Source organism: Hylobates moloch, unplaced genomic scaffold (assembly GCF_009828535.3).
Source record: "Hylobates moloch isolate HMO894 unplaced genomic scaffold, HMol_V3 SCAFFOLD_2, whole genome shotgun sequence".
Taxonomy (NCBI): Eukaryota; Metazoa; Chordata; class Mammalia; order Primates; family Hylobatidae; genus Hylobates; species Hylobates moloch.
In genome coordinates, this window is record NW_026652277.1 from 59,497,941 (window position 1) to 59,515,975 (window position 18,035).

The window sequence follows — 18,035 nt, forward strand, 5'->3', positions numbered from 1 at the left end:
CTATACATTAGTAGTAACACTTTCTTTTGCATTGGGCTTTAAAACTGACAACTACTTCCCCCAACATCCTCTACCAAGTAGATAGCAAGTTCTAGTCATCCCTGTTATATAGATTAAGAAATGTGTTTATACACATATATGAAATTAGCAGGAACTATTCATAAATTTTATTTAGATCAATATTCAAACTTAAGGAAATACTTTTTAAAATAAGAATGTAATATATGAACACAATGTATAGCAAAAAATGTGTTCCAACACTAAAATCTCATTTCTGACCCCTGATATAACTCCACAAAATTAAATCTTAGGAATTGAAGAACAGCTTACAGCTTTTTTTTTTTTTTTTTCTTTTCTTGCCTTTTTTTTTTTTCTTTTAAAGAGATGGGAATCTTGTTCTGTTACCCAGGCTGGAGTGCACTGGCTCGATCATTGCTCGCTGCAGCCTTGGACTCCGGGGGGCTCAAACAATTCTCCCACCTTAGCCTCCTAGTAGCTGAGACCACAGGTGCAAGCCACCACATCTGGATGATTTTTGTATTTGTTGTAGAGATGAGGTCTTGCCATGTTGCCAAGGCTGATCTCTAACTTCTGCCCTTAAGGTATCCTCCCATCTTGGCCTCCCAAAGTGCTGGGATTACAGGCGTGATCCACTGTGTCTAGCAAGAATAACTTTAAAATTTGGTTCAGATTATGAACAGCTGAACAGTAGTCAGTAGCAACTGATGGCTTTTTTGTTAGCTTTATAAATGGATAAAGAAATAGATTGGTAGGTTTTTCTTTTAGAAAAAGTTTATATATAGCATGTGTTGTACTGTGTGTTTAAACACATTTAAAAATTCATGTATAGATTTATCAGTCAGTTTGGAAAGCAGATGAATTCCAGAATCCTGAGAAAGTTATCGTAGGGTACCCTTGGTTAGGTGCACAGTGAAGGGCAAACCATAGCTGTCGTTTGACATTACCCAACATTGTTGGAGGCTTCTTTTCCTAAATAAATAAATAAATAAAAATCAAGGTTTACCCCTCACAACATATTTTGGTCTGTAGTCTAGGGGTGACCCTTCGGTGAGAAAACTCCTCCACAACATTCCATTTTGTTGTTTCCAGGAACACAAAAGTAAAAACTATATAGTCCACGTAGATTCACCGTATTTCTTTTAACCAGAAGACAAGCAGTGCTGCTGTTTAGGCTCTTTAAAGCTTATATAGGATACGAGTAAACGAGTAACGAATTCACCGTACTGCGAGTGAACTGCCAGTGATAGTTTCCCTTAAATAAAGAGATGACACTTTTACTATAAGATTTTTGCTGCTATTTATCATGGAAGACAAAACATCGAAGAAATTCAGTTTGCAGGTGATGTTCAAAATAGTAACTGGAACAGATGGGCCAATTAAATCTACAAGAGACTGAACTATCCCTCGTGCTTAACACTCAGGGTCAGCAGGAAACATGCGTCTGTCTACAAGCAGGCACTTTAGCAACGTGTGACTCTTGAGTATTATAATCTATCGTAATCGCTAGCGGAAGCAATCAAGTGCACGTAAAGAGGTTGGGGATTAGCTTCTGGTCACAAAAAACACCGAGCAAGGATAATTCCACTACAAATGACTATTAGCTTTAGTGAAAAAGAATGGTAAGTTACACGGTGAAGATGAACTTTACAAGGCGAGAGCTCCCTAAAGAACACCCAGCCCGGCGGAGGGTAGCAGGCTCCACCCATGTGTCTGCAGTTTTGGTCCGGCCTCGGAGTAACTACACCCAAGTAGCGGGAAATTTCGCTTGTGCGCAGTAGGTCTGCCCAGTGCCGCGTGGGAAAGGCGGGACTTGCCTATCTCTTGCGTCACATCCACTGCGACGCAAGACGTCACCGGCTTCACTGGGAAGGTCAATCGCGGCTGCAGGCGGGCGCGCATGCGCCTTATGCCGGTTGTTGCTGGCGCGTGCGCGTATCAGCCTTGGTTGGCCGGTGTATGTCCGCTGGATTGTGAGGCCCGGGATCTGGGCTCCGCCGTGGTACAGAAATGCTGTGCCGGCTCGGCGGTCGGTGGCTGCGGCGGCTCCCTGCCCTGCAGCTTTGGGCTAGGGACCCGCCGCTTGCGCCGGTTCCTACGAGCGGCGCCAAGCGCCCCACTCTCCCAGTGTGGGCAGTGGCACCAGTCTCTGCAGTACATGCGAACGGCTGGTACGAGGCCCTGGCCGCGTCTTCGCCTGTGCGGGTTGCGGAGGAAGTACTGCTCGGCGTGCACGCCGCCACGGGCCTGCCCTGGTGGGGCAGCATTCTGCTCTCCACCGTGGCCTTACGGGGTGCTGTCACGCTGCCTTTGGCCGCCTACCAGCACTACATCCTGGCCAAGGTGAGGGGCGCCGAGCCGTGCGCGTACCCTGCGCTGCAACCCCTGCGGCGGAGGAAGGCCTACATTCACTCAGGGTTTTCGATCCCACGATATTGCCTGCTGCAGTGCTTAGTGTTTAATGATCGTGACCATTTCATTGTGACCATTTTAGCGTCAAAAAAAAAATTAACTAGCATTAGGTGTGTTAAATAAGATACTTTGTGACACATGTACCTGTCATTTCGTTTGTCTTACTGGATTTGTGCTCCAAGCACAAGTGGTTACTATACTTGCTCTCGGGGAACGGAGACAAAGAAATCAGTCGCAGAAGAAATTGTGTTGGTGAAACCTATAAAATTTATGTTTTAAAAGTTTTAACAGCTAGTATGTCTGCATTGTCTTTCGTCCCAAAGTATTCCAGCTGGTCTTTATTATTCGGAAGAAACTACTAGACTAACAGTTTGCGAACTTGATTCCTCTCCAGGCCCGACTAAGACTGTGTCTGGTTGGTGGCAGTTACTTGACCTTTTAATGCTGAATCATTTTTTCTGAGGAATCAAGATAGCAGCACCTTCCTTGCCTACTTCACAACGTTATCAGAGCAAGTCAGATAATACGGGTTAAAGTGCTTGATTATTCAAATGGGATATTTCAAAAATAGTGGCTTTCATGTTTTCAGGTTGTGAGCATGGGGGAAAAAAAAAACCGGAAGCAGGCCGGGCGCGGTGGCTCACGCTTGTAATCCCAGCACTTTGGGAGGCCGAGGCGGGTGGATCACGAGGTCAGGAGATCGAGACCATGGTGAAACCCCGTCTCTACTGAAAATACAAAAACTTAGCCGGGCGTGGTGGCGGGCGCCTGTAGTCCCAGCTACTCGGAGAGGCTGAGGTAGGAGAATGGCGTGAACCCGGGAGGCGGAGCTTGCAGTGAGCCGAGACTGCGCCACTGCACTCCAGCCTGGGCGACAGAGCGAGACTCCATCTCAAAAAAAAAAAAAAAAAAAAAAAAAAAAAAAGAAAAAAAACCGGAAGCAAAACAGGAACGGAATCAGCAGCAACATTAAGGCAATGAGCCATTTTACAGGAAGAATGAACACAGGGCAGGAATAAATGCTATTTTTATTTTTGATTTGTGGCTATCACAGTGTATTAAAGGTTCTTAACAAACTGCTGTTTTCTCCGCTTACGTTACTAGGAAATCTAAAGATGGAACAGTAAAGCCCAGGGTGCAGTTCTTATCTAATACTTCTAACCCTGTGAAGTAGGTGCTGTTATATATTTTATATGTGTGGGAACATGATTTTGGAGGTTAAGTTACTTGCACAGAATCACATGGATAAGTATGCATTGTGAATTTGGTTGTGACTGAGGACATTTTAAGCAAATTAACATCTTGTGCTTAGACTTAAGGTTTCTTGACATGATCAGTAAACTACATTTTTAAATGACTCGAGGGAATAATGTGAAAGATTATGAGTCATTATGAATAAAGATCCTTTATGTGCTCATAACAAAACCTATTTTTTAGCTAGGTGGAAAATTTGCAGCCATCACAACCTCTGCCTCCAGTTCAAGGTTTCCGCCTCACCCTCGAGTAGGGTTAAGGTATGACCACCAGCCTGGTAATTTTGTTTCTCCATGTTGGTCAGGCTGGTGTGGAACTCCTGACCTCGGGTGATCCACCCTCCTTGGCCTCCCAAAGTGCTGGGATTACAGGCGTGAGCCACTGCACCCAGCTTACTCTTTTATATTTTCATAAGTTATTAATATGGCATGATAGTTTCATATGCTGGACTGAAAGCAAAGAAATAAATAGACAAAGATAAGAAGAGTATGTTCCTATTCTTTAGGGATTCCAGCCTATTGAAAAAGACAGACCTGTAATCAAATAATAATGTCAGTGAACTAACTATTATATAAAGATTATGTACAAGGAGCTAGATCATCAAGGAAAGTCAGGGCAGGGTTCACAGGATAAAGGTACTTTGCCATTCTTTTGTGATATTGGTCAACAAATGACACAGATTATTTACAATCTTGACCTTTTGGAAAAGATACAGCAAGTAATAGCCCACAGGAAAGAGGAGGTAAAAAACATAAGTGCCACAGTAGAAACACTTCGATAGCTAAGATGCTGTCCATCCTTTGTGGTTATTCTGTGCAGTTGTCTGCCTGGGTTCTTGGAAAGTCCCAATCTAAGGGCGCTTGATTGCGCCCATGGATGTCTGCATTCATTCACCGGGAACTTCCAAGCCCTCCTGCTTCAATCAACTCCTCAATCAGTTTCCCAAACTCTTATTAGACTGTGAAAAATTATTCTCCTTTCTACAGCAATGGAAAAAGGGCTTTGTGGTATTAATCTGTGTTATGTATATGTTATTAACCATATATTTTTACATAGGTGTAAATTTCCCAACTATATTTAATACGAGATTGTGTCCTATATTTAGTGTTAAAAAGACCTGACATTTTAAAAAATCATGGTGATAGCTTAATGTCTTTATTTCGTAAAAATTAAAAGTTGACCTATAGTTGGCCGGGCGTGGTGGCTCACGCCTGTAATCCCAGCACTTTGGGAGGCCGAGGCGGGCAGATCACGAGGTCAGGAGATCGAGACCATCCTGGCTAACACGGTGAAACCCCGTCTCCACTAAAAATACAAAAAATTAGCCAGGCGAGGTGGTGGGCGTCTGTAGTCCCAGCTACTCGGGAGGGTGAGGCAGGAGAATGGCGTGAACCCGGGCGGCGGAGCTTGCAGTGAGCCGAGATTGCGCCACTGCACTCCAGCCTGGGTGAAAGAGCGAGACTCCGTCTCAAAAAAAAAAAAAAAAAAGTTGACCTATAGTTTTGAAATTTTAACTGATCAAAGAAGTCGAAAGCTTCAGCCATAGGCCAAAAGAACCAAATTAATAGCTGCTTGCCTGGTCTATCAGTGCAGCTTAGATAAGACTTGTGGCACCTTGCTTAAGCAGTACTGGCAGGATGGTTGTCCAGATACAGCCTTACAGATGTTTTTTTCTAGGAGGAAACATATGAGGGCTTCTGACATTTTCTTTTCTTTTCTTTTTCTTTTGAACAAGGCAGAGTCTCCCTGTGTGGCTCAGGCTGGTCTCAAACTCCTGGCCTCAAGCAATCCTCCCACTTCGGCCTCCCAAGTAGCTGGGATTACAAGTGCAAGCCACAGTGTTGGCCAGCTTCCTGCATTTTCAATAGTATTGAGCCTTGAAGGGTGAAAGACAGTGTGTCAGATGGACAGCCAGGAAAGTGGACTTTCCACACAGTGATACAATACGGTACTTCCAAAGGCATGCCTATGTGGAAGTCTGATTTGTTGGATGAACTAAAGTCATTCAGACCAGAATATGCAGGTGTCTAGAGGAGTAACAAGATAAAATTGGAAGAATAGGCAAATGTGAAATTATGGGGGACTTAGAATGTCTTTGTGTACTGTCTTATTATACACTATAATTTGACTAAATTCAGAAAAACTATTGAATGCCTCCTCTGTACAAAATGTATGATACAGAAGATTTAAAGATGAATAAAATAGAACACTGTCCCCTAAACTAAGAATACTTTAGTTTTTGTTTTTTAACTCCTATTCTCTTGAACCTGAAGGAAGACTGTATTCTAAAAAGTAAAATTTCAGGAAAAAAACAGTAGTAACTAATATAGTTAACCAAGAAACAGATTAAAAATATCTTTGTGAGATGGTTGATTGAAAAATGGAGACTATTTTGACAGGCCAAGAGCATACACAGTATAAAACCACATAGCTCCGAAAGGTATATTCAGGGATGAAGTGATTAAGTTTGGTGGGAGTGGAGAGATTTGATTAAAGTTTGCTTTTAGCGTCCATATTTCCAATATTAATTGTAGTTATACCATGTCAGTAGTGAAATTTACTTTTAAAGCCTAATTAGCCAAAGACCACCAGAGACAAAGCCTGTATTCTGACAGTTTCAGATTGTTATGTAACTTGTGTACTATCCTGTAGAAGTTTTGATAAAAGGCTTTATTTGCCTGTTGTATAGGCAACTCCTTAACGTGACTGTGACAGCTGAAACCCTTATACGAATCCTTTAGCTAATAACTACAGCAGGTGCTATTTGTTCTATGGAAATAAAGCACGATTCTTAGATGACATTTTCTCTTTCCCGTTTTTTTCCACTAACCTCAATCTAGGCTCACTTATCTAAAGAATATGAGGAGGCTAATTTCGGAGCTATATGTGCGAGATAACTGCCACCCTTTCAAAGCCACTGTGTTGGTTTGGATTCAACTTCCAATGTGGATCTTCATGTCTTTTGCTCTCCGGAATTTAAGCACAGGGGCAGCACATTCAGAAGGTAATTATTGTATGTTTTCTTCCAAAGAAGTTCTCTAACATTGTCTTTGTACTAAAAAAAAAAAACAAAAAAACCAAGCATACTTTTCGTAATTAGGATGTGTTTACTGTCTTCCTTATAAGGGTATAGAATTTAAAGTCTTAACTGTAAACAGATTGGTTGTGTTGAGAACATTTTGTATTGAGAAAAAATATATATATTGTGAGTGAAAAACTGGAATAAATCCAGTGCAGCTGTTTCCTGTGAGGGACACCTTATTGGAATTGTCAGACTACTTATTTATGTCTTATATATTTTTCTCTGCTATTTTTAGGACTTCTATTGTTTTATTTATAAAACTGTTTTAGCAGGTTTTTCTGTTCAGGAACAGTTAGCTACTGGTGGGATTCTGTGGTTTCCTGACCTCACTGTACCGGACTCCACGTGGATTCTGCCTATCTCTGTTGGCGTCATCAATTTGTTAATAGTGGAGGTCAGTAGTTTTAAATGAAATTTGTTTGCCATTTATTGGGATTTTTGTTGCTGCTGTTCTGACTTCAGATCTGTTTTTGTTTGAGTTGGTGAAGATAGCGCTGAATTAGAAGTGTAGAGCCCTTGGTTCCTGGTTCCATGTCAGGCATTGGCTTAGGCCTGCCCCTTAACCTCTCTGGGCCTCAGAACTCTCGAAATTAAAGTAAAAGCACTAGTACACTTCCAAGTCTCTTTCAGCTTCAAAATTATATGATTCTGATACATAGAATTTTGTGATTTGCTTTTGGTAAAAACAGTAATGAAGATGCCCAGTCAATCTGGTTGTATTCTTATAATAGAGTGATGTTCGGTGTGTGTGTGTTTAATATGTGAATTTGTAGGCGGGGAACACAAGTCAGGCCCTGACTGCTATTTTCTTGCTTTATGACCTTAGAAAAGTCATTGAATGTCTTTATAAGATGAAATGGGGAAAACATACACATGGAAAATGTGACCTGTCAGTCCTGCCTTTTTTTTTTTTTTTTTGAGATGGAGTTTCGCTCTTGCTGCCCAGGCTGGAGTGTAATGGCGTGGTCTTGGCTCACTGCAACCTCCGCCTCCTGAGTAGCTGGGATTACAGGTGCACACCACCACACCCAGCTAATTTTTGTATTTTTAGTAGAGACAGGGTTTCACCATGTTTGCCAGGCTGGTCTCGAACTCCTGACCTCAGGTGATCCACCCGTCTTGGCCTCCTAAAGTGCTGGGATTACAGGCGTGAGCCACTGTGTCCAGCCCTCTCAGTCATGTCTTAACCCTTATCACAGGCTGCTTTACTCAGCAGTTTAGGGATAGCGTGCATAGAATTTCATAAATTGTTCTCAGACTGAGTAGAACAGACTGAACTGGAAGAAATCTTAAAAATGATTTACCTCAGTAGAGATCTCCCAGAACTAATGACTTCTGATGCCTGTTTGTGAAATCTAATATACCCCTTATTCTTTCAGATGAGGAAATGAAGATGATAGAATATAAGGTCTTAAGTGAAAGTTTCTTGAGAAGAGACTCTACCTGTAGTCCAAATATGTTTCCCTAAGAGCACTAGCACAGTCCCCTGCGGTTGGTATTCCGTGAATATTTGGTAGAAAGAAGGAAGTGATAAGCACAAGGTTACAGTGAATCAGTGTCAATCCCCTAGTCTTTTCCTCTATGTCATCTAAAGACTAATAAAGGTGTTTTCATAGTGGGGCATGGTGGCATGCGCCTCTAGTTCCAGCTACTCGGAAGCTGAGTCAGGAGGATTGTTTGAGCCCAAGAGATGGAGGCTGCAGTGAGTTGTGATCCCAACACTGTACTCTAGCCTGGGCAACAGAGAGACCTCATCTCTAAAAGAAAAATAAAAACTTATTAAAAGCTTATTCTTACTCAACATACACTATGTGCAAGGCATTGTGGTTTTTGTTTGTTTATTTGTTTCTTCTTGAGACAGAGTCTCACTCTGTTTCCTAGGCTGGAGTGCAGTAGTGTGATCTCCACTCACTGCAACCTCCACCTCCCAGGTTCAGGTGATTCTCTTGCCTCAGCCTCCGGAGTAGCTAGGATTACAGGCACCTGCCAACATACCCAGCTACTTTTTTGTATTTTTAGTAGAGACTGGATTTTACCATGTTGGCCAGGCTGGTCTCGAACTCCTGATCTCAAGTGATCCGCCCGCCTGAGCCTCCCAAAGTGCTGGGATTACAGGTGTGAGCCACTGTGCCTGGCCATAGGCATTGTTACAAGCAATTTACATAAATCAACCCATTTACTTCTTAGAATAACCCTGTGAGCTAAATATTATCATTTTTTAATGCAGAGAAACTGAGGCATACAAATGTAAAACTACGTAGTTTGGCTCTAGAGTCATTATTATGGGAAAGTCTTTTTTTTTTTTTTCCTCCTTTTCTTTTTTTTGGAGACGGTCTTACTCTGTCACCCAGGCTGGAGTGCAGTGGCGTGATCTCAGCTCACTGCAACCTGCGCCTTCCAGGCTCACGCAATCCTCCCACCTCAGCCTCCCTCCCGAATAGCTGGGACTGCAGACATGCCACCACACCCAGCTAATTTTTGTATTTTCTGTAGAGTCGGTTTCACTATATTGCCTAGTTGCCTAGGCTGGTCTCAAACTCCTGAGCTCAAACATCGGCCTGCCTGGGCCTCCCAGTTCTGGCATTACAGGCCCCCAGCCTTATGCAGAATTCTTAAGTGGAGCTTGAAGAATCCTGTGACAATAGCTACCATATAAATCGTTGCCCTTGTTTTTTGGTACAAAGTGTCAAAAAAACCTCCATTTAAGAATTTGACATAATTAGTGTTTTGTTGTTGTTGTTGTTTTAAAGAGACAGGATCTTGCTCTATTGCCCAGGCTGGAGTGCAGTGGCATGATTATAGCTCACTGTAGCCTCAAACTTCTGAACTAGAGTGATCCTTCCACCTAGGCCAGTTATTAAGATTTTTAAAAGATGGATGATCAAGCTGAGTGCAGTGGTTGGTGCATGCCTATTATCCCAGCTACTTGGGAGGAGGAGGCGGGAGGATCACTTGAGCCCAGGAGTTTGAGACCAGCCTCAAACTGGTCTCAGTTTGATAGCAAGACCCAGTCTCAAAAAATAAAAAGATGATCAGCCATATAAATTAATCAGTACTTTGTGTATATATATATCTTTTATTAAAGTGTAGATGGAGGCCAGTGAAAAATCAGTTTATGTTTTAAAGCTTGTCTGATTTAATATGCGTTTTAATAATCATTATGCATGTATATGTTCTACCCCTTCAGATCTGTGCTCTACAAAAAATTGGAATGTCTCGTTTTCAGACATATATTACATACTTTGTCCGTGCAATGTCGGTGTTGATGATACCAATTGCTGCAACGGTACCCTCAGTGAGTAAGCACCAACATTGTGTGTGGCATGTGCTAAATCCTCTCTGACTTTAGCTTAGACTGGCTGGGATCCTGCCTCTTCTGTTGAACTTCCTCTGACTACTTGATCCCTTACCAAATCAGTGTTTCTGTGGTAACTAATCTGTCTCTATTTCTTGCCTTTTTTTTAATCTTGCAATGTGTTTTGCATAATACCATGAATATGGTAGTTCTTCCATTTGACTACTTGGTATATTGAATTAGTTCTGCCTATGTGGACTGGAGCAAAGAATTTAGCACTTAAAAAGAAACAAAACAAAATGCTAAAACCATTTGGGTTTGTGTATGGTATTATTTAATCTCATAACAACTCTATGAAATGAGTAAACTTGTCCCTGTATATACCTAATTAATCTTTATAGAAATAGAAAAAGAAATGGTTATGTTTGCAGTTAGTTCAGTCTTTTGCATGTTTCCCACAAATACTTTAGAAGTTTCTAAGGAAGCAGAAGCTGTGTTAGGTATATCTCCATGTTTACTCAGAGCCAACACATAAAGTTGAATTCAGTTGTTATTAATAATTAGGGTGTAGCATATATAAAACTACTTCACAGTGCTTTTTTTTTTTTTTTTTTTTGAGATGGAGTCTTGCTCTGTCGCCCAGGCTGGAGTGCAGTGGCGCAATCTCAGCTCACTGCAACCTCCTCCTCCCGGGTTCAAGTGGTTCTCCTGCCTCAGCCTCCCTAGTACCTGGGATTACAGGCACACGCCACCACACTTGGCTAATTTTTGTATTTTTAGTAGAGGCGGGGTTTTGTCATGTTGGCCAGGCTGGTCTCGAACTCCTGACCCAGGTGACCCACCCACCTCGGCCTCCCAAAGCGCTGGGATTACAGGTGTGAGCCACCACGCCTGGCCCACAGTATTTTTTATAGGAATCTAAAGCAGTATGTTTTTGGTATCAAAATCTATTTTTTAGGCTGTTACTGAACATAATACTGTCATTAATCCTATGCAGAATAAGTTTGTTCATCTCTAAAGTAGGTATCATAATGCCTGTGAGAATTAATGAAATGAGTGCCTATTAGAGAACTTTTTACGTAAAGTAGTAGTGTTGTAAAATACCCTGTAAAAGTAGAACAGCACAGATTCACTACATTTCCACAGAGAAATCATACCAGCTATATACTGAAGAACCCCCCAGATAAAATAAAATACGAGCAGTTAAGTTTTAGTGAGAGATTGAGTTCAAAATGAGTAACAAGAGATCTAAAACACAATGCCTTAAATACCCAAAATTTATCCTGTCAATTATAGGAAATCTGATTAAGCAGCTTAGGGATGATGAGACAAGTCCATGAAGATGAGAGACCCAGTCTACTGCTCTCTTTCTGCTTTGTTATCCACAGCCTGTGATTTCAAGGCTACACTACGGTCATGGCTGTTAGAGCTTGTTATCATGCAGGAATAGAAAAGGGTGCCTCGAGTGCAGTCAGCCCCTTTTAAGGAGACTTGCCAGATGTTCCACCAAACAGTTGTGTTAACATCTTAGTTTTATGGCCACCCCTCACTGCAGAAGAGGCAAGGAAATATAGTCTTTTTTTTTTTTTTTTTTTAGATGACAGCCTACTCAAATAAAAATTAGGATTTTGTTACTAAGGAAGAGGGGAGATTGATACTTAGCTGGCAACTTATAGTCTGCTGTAGTTGGCCGCAGGTTCTTTTTCTGTTGGTGGATAAATCAGATGATGATGATAGCCAATATTTATTTAACATTGACTTCGTGCTAAGCACTGTTTTAAATGGTATACATATTTTACCCCATATAATTGTCCCAACAGTGCAACCATAAAGGTACTATTATAATCTTCACTTTGGTGATGAGGAAACTGAGGCACAGAGAAGTTAAGTAACTCATCCAAGGTCACTTAGCTAAAAGTGATAGAGTCTTAACATACATCTAAGCAGTTTGGCTCCTCCTCTTAACTACTGTGCTAATCTACCTTTGAGGATGTGCTACTTTCTGCCCCTAAAGACTGACTTTGGAACAAATAACAAATGTAAGTGCTGAATGTGGACCACATACTTGCGTACCACTCTACATGAATTATCTCATTTATTCCTCACAGCAATCCTCTGAGGTAGATGCAGTTACTGCCCCCACTTTATAGATGAGGAAACTGGAACAGAAGGAAAATAACTTACTCAAAGTCAAATAGATGGCAAGTAGGATTCAAATTCAGGCAGTTTGCCTCCAGGACCTAGACTTAACAACTGCATGATTTTGTTTCTGGGGCCTGATTACCTTCTGATGCTAAAGAAAAGTTTGGAACAGGTGTAAGTATAGGAGTATTTGAGAGGTTGTAGAACTTCATATTTACCTAAATAAATGGTCACCCGGGGCCACAGACCAGTACCGGTCCATAGCCTATTAGGAGCTGGCTGACAGCAGGAGGTGGGTGGTGGGCAAGTGAGCCTTACCACCTGAGCTCCGCTTCCTGTTAGATTAGCAGTGTTAGATTCTCACAGGAGCACGAACCCTATTGTGAACTGCGCAGGTGAGGGATCTAGGTTTACACTCCTTATGAGAATCTCATTCCTCATGATACGAGGAATGGAACAGTTTCATCCCAAAATCTTCCTCCTGTCCGTGGAAAAATTGGCCCCTAGTGTCAAAAATGTTGGGGACCGCTGCTCAAGATGGTAATACAAAAGAAATTTGGAGATAATGCTGAGGCTGTTTGTCTCAGAAGAAGGCAAAGAAAATGCATTTCTTACTACACTGAGAAACTGGCTGTTGGGAAACATTCGGAAGATAGATGACTATATGGGGAAAATTAGGTCTAGGGAGGCTAACTTTGCCATCATAAATGCCACACTTCCAGCATTCCACCTTCAGTATGTAAGCAGCTGGACAGGACTTTTGGTGGGGAAAAAATATGCTCCATTGTCGAAGAAGGGAGATAAGATCTCTCTTGAGCCTCTGCCTAGGAGCTTCTCTGTTTTTACTTTCTACCCTAAATACTTCTCTTTTTCCTTTATTTTTGCTCTTTGGTCTGTCTGTAACCTTTTTTACCTGTCTATTAAATCCATCACAGGAATCTCGTAGCTGCTGCAAGTCTTGCTCAGTCTTGGCATACTTCTATTTACAAAGATTGTCATTTTCTTTTTTATTGCCTGCCTGTGTCTGGACCGTGATGTCCTTGTAGAATTACATATGCTAACATTTATGTCTTCTCTTTATAGTCAATTGTTCTCTACTGGTTGTGCTCCAGCTTCGTGGGCCTTTCACAGAATTTGCTGCTGCGTTCTCCTGGATTTCGCCAACTTTGCCGAATACCATCGACCAAGTCAGATTCAGAAACTCCTTATAAAGACATATTTACTGCCTTTAATACCAAGTTCATTTCAAGAAAATGACATATTTTCCAATAATTTTGAAACAGTTGCAAGAGTCACTATCACCTTAATGTATTTAGACTTAGAAATTCAGATGTTACTTGATTTCCTTTTATTTAAAATCATTAACTTCATGAAATATTGTAGGCTAAGATGTAATCCAGACCAGGCACAGTGGCTCATGCCTGTAATCCCAGCACTTTGGGAGGCCTAGGTGGGTGGATCACCTGAGGTCAGGAGTTCGAGACCAGCCTGGCCAATATGGTGAAACCCTGTCTGTACTAAAAATACAAAAAAATTACCTGGGCGTAGTGGCAGGCACCTGTAATCCCGGCTACTTGGGAGGCTGAGGCAGGAGAATCGCTTGAACCTGGGATACAGAGGTTTCAGTGAGCTGAGATCACCCCATTGCATTCCTGCCTGGACAATAAGAGTGAAACTCTGTCAAAGAAAAAAAAAAGATGTAATCCAGATATATTTGACAGTAATTAAAATCTTTTAAATGTTATAAATGCAGTATGTTTAATTGTGAAAGTATTAGAATAGAACCAAAGTGCCTGTCTCTGTTTATAAAGTTACAATTTGTTAGAGCTACCAGAACTTTGGAGAATAGGGTTAGCTACTGAATGATGGCAAATTAAACAATACTGCATATTACTGTTTTGTAAAATAAGAGGATCAGTGAGATGATTCATGGTTTTTTTTTTTTTTTTGAGATGGAGTCTCACTGTGTCGCCCAGGCTGGAGTGCGGTGGCGCAATCTCAGCTCACTGCAACCTCCACCTCCTGGATTCCAGCGATTTTCCTGCCTCAGCCTCCAAGTATCTGGGATTGCAGGCGCACACCACCACGCCCAGCTGATTTTTGTATTTTTAGTAGAGACGGGGTTTCACCATGTTGGGCAGGCTGGTCTGGAACTGCTGACCTCAAGTGATCCACCCGCCTTGGCCTCCCAAAGTGCTGGGATTACAGGCATGAGCCACCTCACCCAGCATTTTTTTTTTTAATTTTTTTAATGAGACGGAGTCTCTCTCTGTCACCTAGGCTGGAGTGCGGTGGCACGATCTCGGCTCACTGCAACCTCTGCCTCCCGTGTTCAAGCAATTCTCCTACCTCAGCCTCCTGAGTAGCTGGGACTACAGGGGTGCACCACCATGCCCAGCTAAGTTTTGTATTTTTAGTAGAGATGGGGTTTCACCATGTTGGCTAAGCTGGTTTTGAACTCCTGGCCTCAAGTGATCTGCCCACCTCGGCCTCCCAAAGTGCTGGGATTACAGGCGTGAGCCACTGCGCCCAGCTGAGATGTTTCTTATTATTTTGGAGGTGGAGAGGATTTTAGACCTCTTTGAGCAATCTGAAAAAAGGCTATATATGTATGGTTTTCTCTTCAGAAAAATCTTAAGACTCACAATACGGAGACTTCCTTGTTACCAGGAAGGTTTTCTGGCAACTCCTAGTTAATCTTATTCTAATGGAACATACATTGATCCTGAGTTAATGCGTGGTTGAAAAAGAAAAGGGGGGGCGACTTGAAATATATGCAGTAGAGTAGTCCATGCATACAAGTACCTAACATGGTAGATGATGTTGCCTCCCAGCCCTGCTCAGAAAGAATACAAAAAGTGTACATTCCTTTTTCTATAATTTAAGAAGTCTGGAATACAGAGTATAGCACTGTGTACTGCTAGCACCCAAAGTGAAAAATCTTAAGCATTCAGTTTGTTTAGTCAAAGAAGGAAACTGGAAGGGAAGTTGCCTACTGAGGTGATTTTAAACCTGTTTATTTGTAAGGATTAAGTACCCTAATAGGTTTAAACTATGATAGAGGTTTAATACAGGAAAAATTGACAGGTATTATAAATTGTGGATCCAGTTACTTGCTTATTTAATTTGTAAAGAGGTAAATTTAGCTCTGGTTGAGATATCAAGTATGACAGGTATTTGAGAAGGCTATAAATCATAAATTTTCATTTAGTTAAAATATGGACCTGATTCTGGGAAACCCTATCATTCCATCTCAATGTTTTACAATAAAATAAAAACTGAAGTGAAATTCATTAGTCATTTCTTTGATTGATGTCTCTTAAATTTTAGTTCACCTACTTAATGAAGTTATAACGTTTTTTAATAGAAAAAAATGCACAGCATACAGAGATAAGAATTCTGCTTCCCTGAGAATTTATTTTAGACATAGATGGTGGCAATTAAGACTACATTCTTTTTTCATTCAAGTTCCTAGTCCTAGTTTCTGACTGTCCTATTGGGGCAATTGTGCTTTCCAACTACATTGAAGGAATTGAAACGTCCTCATTATTTGTGGATTTTATATTTGTAAATTTGCCCTACTTGCTCAAATCTATACATAACCCCAGAACCAGTATTTGCACTAGTGCTTTTGAGGCCATTTGTAGGCAAAAATGTAAGTCACCTCCCAACAGAAGTCAAACAAATTGTACTCTGCCTTCTAGTTTCAGCTCTCATACCATAAACATGTATCCTTTTTGAGTCTACTTAGTCCCATGTCTTCCTAATTTCTGTTCTTTTTGTTGGTGATTTCACTGTTTAAAATGGCCTCCAAATGCCCTGCTGGAGTGCTGTCTACTGTTCCTAAGCTCAGGAAGGCTGTGATGTGCCTTAAGAAGAAAATAAGTGTGTTAGATAAGCTTCATTCATGCACGAGTTATAATGCTGTTGGCAGAGAGTTCAGTGTTACTGAATCAACAATATGTTGCATTGATCTGTTGACAAAAACAAAGCTTGCAGAAACCTAACCCTCTATGTTTTCTAGGAGCAGTGGTTTGGTCTTCACTACTTCAGTGTTTGTGGACTTTATGGAACATAAGTACCACAAATAATGCAAATTGACTATATTTGCAGCATGTACAATCAAAGATGCAGAGGCAGAAATGTGTGTGCAACTTAGGTCATAGTAAAAAGAGGAAATAATTTGAGGAAAATTTTGCCAGTTACAAATTACCTCTGGAATAACTTTGCCTTTGCCGTGTGTATTACTGTGTACTCACTCAGATATTTTCCTCATAATGGCATGAGGGAAATCAGTCTCCTTTTCCAATTGTGTTTGTCACTTTTGCTGAGACGCAAAAAATAACGTGCTATGATATTGTGAAATATGTATTTGGTCTTTATCCCCAATCCCTAACATCCAGCGGAATCTGCAGAGTTAAGTGTCTTTTGTATGCTCATGTGATGACTGGTGGCTGGGGGCCCCTAGAAAGTTTCAGGATAGGGCAGATCCTTGTGGCCAGGAGTTCCAGATCAGCCTGGGCAACATAGTGAGACCTTGTCGCTACAAAAAAGAAAGTAGGAAAAAACATCTTTGGTTCTTCCTGTCTCCAGATACTCCCTTTTCAAATAAATGAATCTTCTTTCATGTGCATAATTTACCTTGTTTACTGTGAGTCCCCTTGACTTCAAAATGTATATTTGTGTCTTCACAAATGTATATTGTGCTTAGTTTCCTGTTGCTCTCCCATTGTCAAACTTTCAAACGTGAAATTTCTTTTCAAATATATACAGGAAGTTTCAGAATACAAGGCCCTTCCTCCAAGATTCCAAAATAATTTCTCACAAGTGGGGGTTGCTGGGATCTTGGGATAAAGAAAACTGGTGTATTATGAACTGAAGTGAATCAGTTACCTGAAGTTACCTGACTTCAGGATGGTAAATACTCTTGATTTTTCAGGCAGATTTTTTTTAGTAAAGAGCAAAACATCCATATTGTATTTCAGAAAATTGTAAGTCTGTGGTCTTATTTCTAACAGTTTGTCATAGCCTGGAGCAGTTCCAGAACCTGAATGAAGTCAGGGCTACAGAACGGGGAATATACATGCTCTTAAGACCCCTTGACGTCTTGCTGTCTGGCTTGCGTATATCCCCTCAGTTGTTGAGGCTCTGCGCTGGGCCCTGCAGAGTTCAGGAAGGTTTTGTCTCCTTAGGTGAGGACTGTAATGTTTGTGTTACCCTTCCCCACAGGGGTGTTACCCACCCTTCTCCTCCTTACAGGAGATCTGTTTTTCCTGTGGGTCTCATTTTTGTCTCTAGGCCAGATTCACTCTCTTAATGAATGCTTCTCATTTCAAGAGTCAGGAAGGGAGACTCACTCCTGGATCAATTTATAGTATTTATACCATTAGGATACCTGAGTTCAAAAGTATATTAATAGATAGAATTGGCATATCTGAAATGATCCCAAATTACTTTTCCCTGGGACCATTAGAAGAGAAAAACTGAACAAATCCCATCCTAGTCAGATGTCCTAAGTGGGAAGATGAGGCTTACAAAGGAAAACCAAAATTCTTAATTGCCACCCTCACAGATAACCCAGGAGAAGTTGCAAAGCCTCATTAAGAACCTCGAGGGAAAAGCCAAACTTGGGGAGAAGACTTTTCAGGTACGTTTAACAGCACTCAAGAGCTAAAGACCATTTCTTCATCTAAGAACCACACATTCACCGTCCAAACCAAAAGAACAGACTTGGAGACCCCAAGAACAGTGGAAGCGAGACTTTTAATGGCAGTCTTGCCAGATTGGGTGTCTGGTGGGCAGGCACACCTGGGGCAGTTACAGCAGGTAATT

The 18,035-nt window shown here is 41.3% G+C and overlaps 1 protein-coding gene across 1 annotated transcript; it reads left to right on the forward strand.

The window, feature by feature from the left end:
* Positions 1-1,918: 1,918 nt before the first annotated feature.
* Positions 1,919-15,496, forward strand: LOC116467060 (cytochrome c oxidase assembly protein COX18, mitochondrial). The gene is made up of 5 exons (XM_032150413.2): positions 1,919-2,361; positions 6,525-6,688; positions 7,039-7,160; positions 9,954-10,061; positions 13,287-15,496. The coding sequence occupies exons 1-5, from the start codon at positions 1,919-1,921 to the stop codon at positions 13,458-13,460; spliced, it is 1,011 nt and encodes a 336-aa protein (XP_032006304.1). The 3' UTR covers positions 13,461-15,496.
* The last annotated feature ends 2,539 nt before the right edge of the window (positions 15,497-18,035 follow it).

What these genes read in the sequence shown, in the direction of transcription:
- LOC116467060 (XM_032150413.2), top strand. Translation starts at nt 1,919, where the DNA reads ATGCGCCTTATGCCGGTTGTTGCTGGCGCGTGCGCGTATCAGCCTTGG. An exon ending in AGCACTACATCCTGGCCAAG is followed by an intron (nt 2,362 to 6,524) that starts GTGAGGGGCGCC and finishes ACCTCAATCTAG; the next exon opens with GCTCACTTATCTAAAGAATA. An exon ending in TTGCTGCAACGGTACCCTCA is followed by an intron (nt 10,062 to 13,286) that starts GTGAGTAAGCAC and finishes TTCTCTTTATAG; the next exon opens with TCAATTGTTCTCTACTGGTT.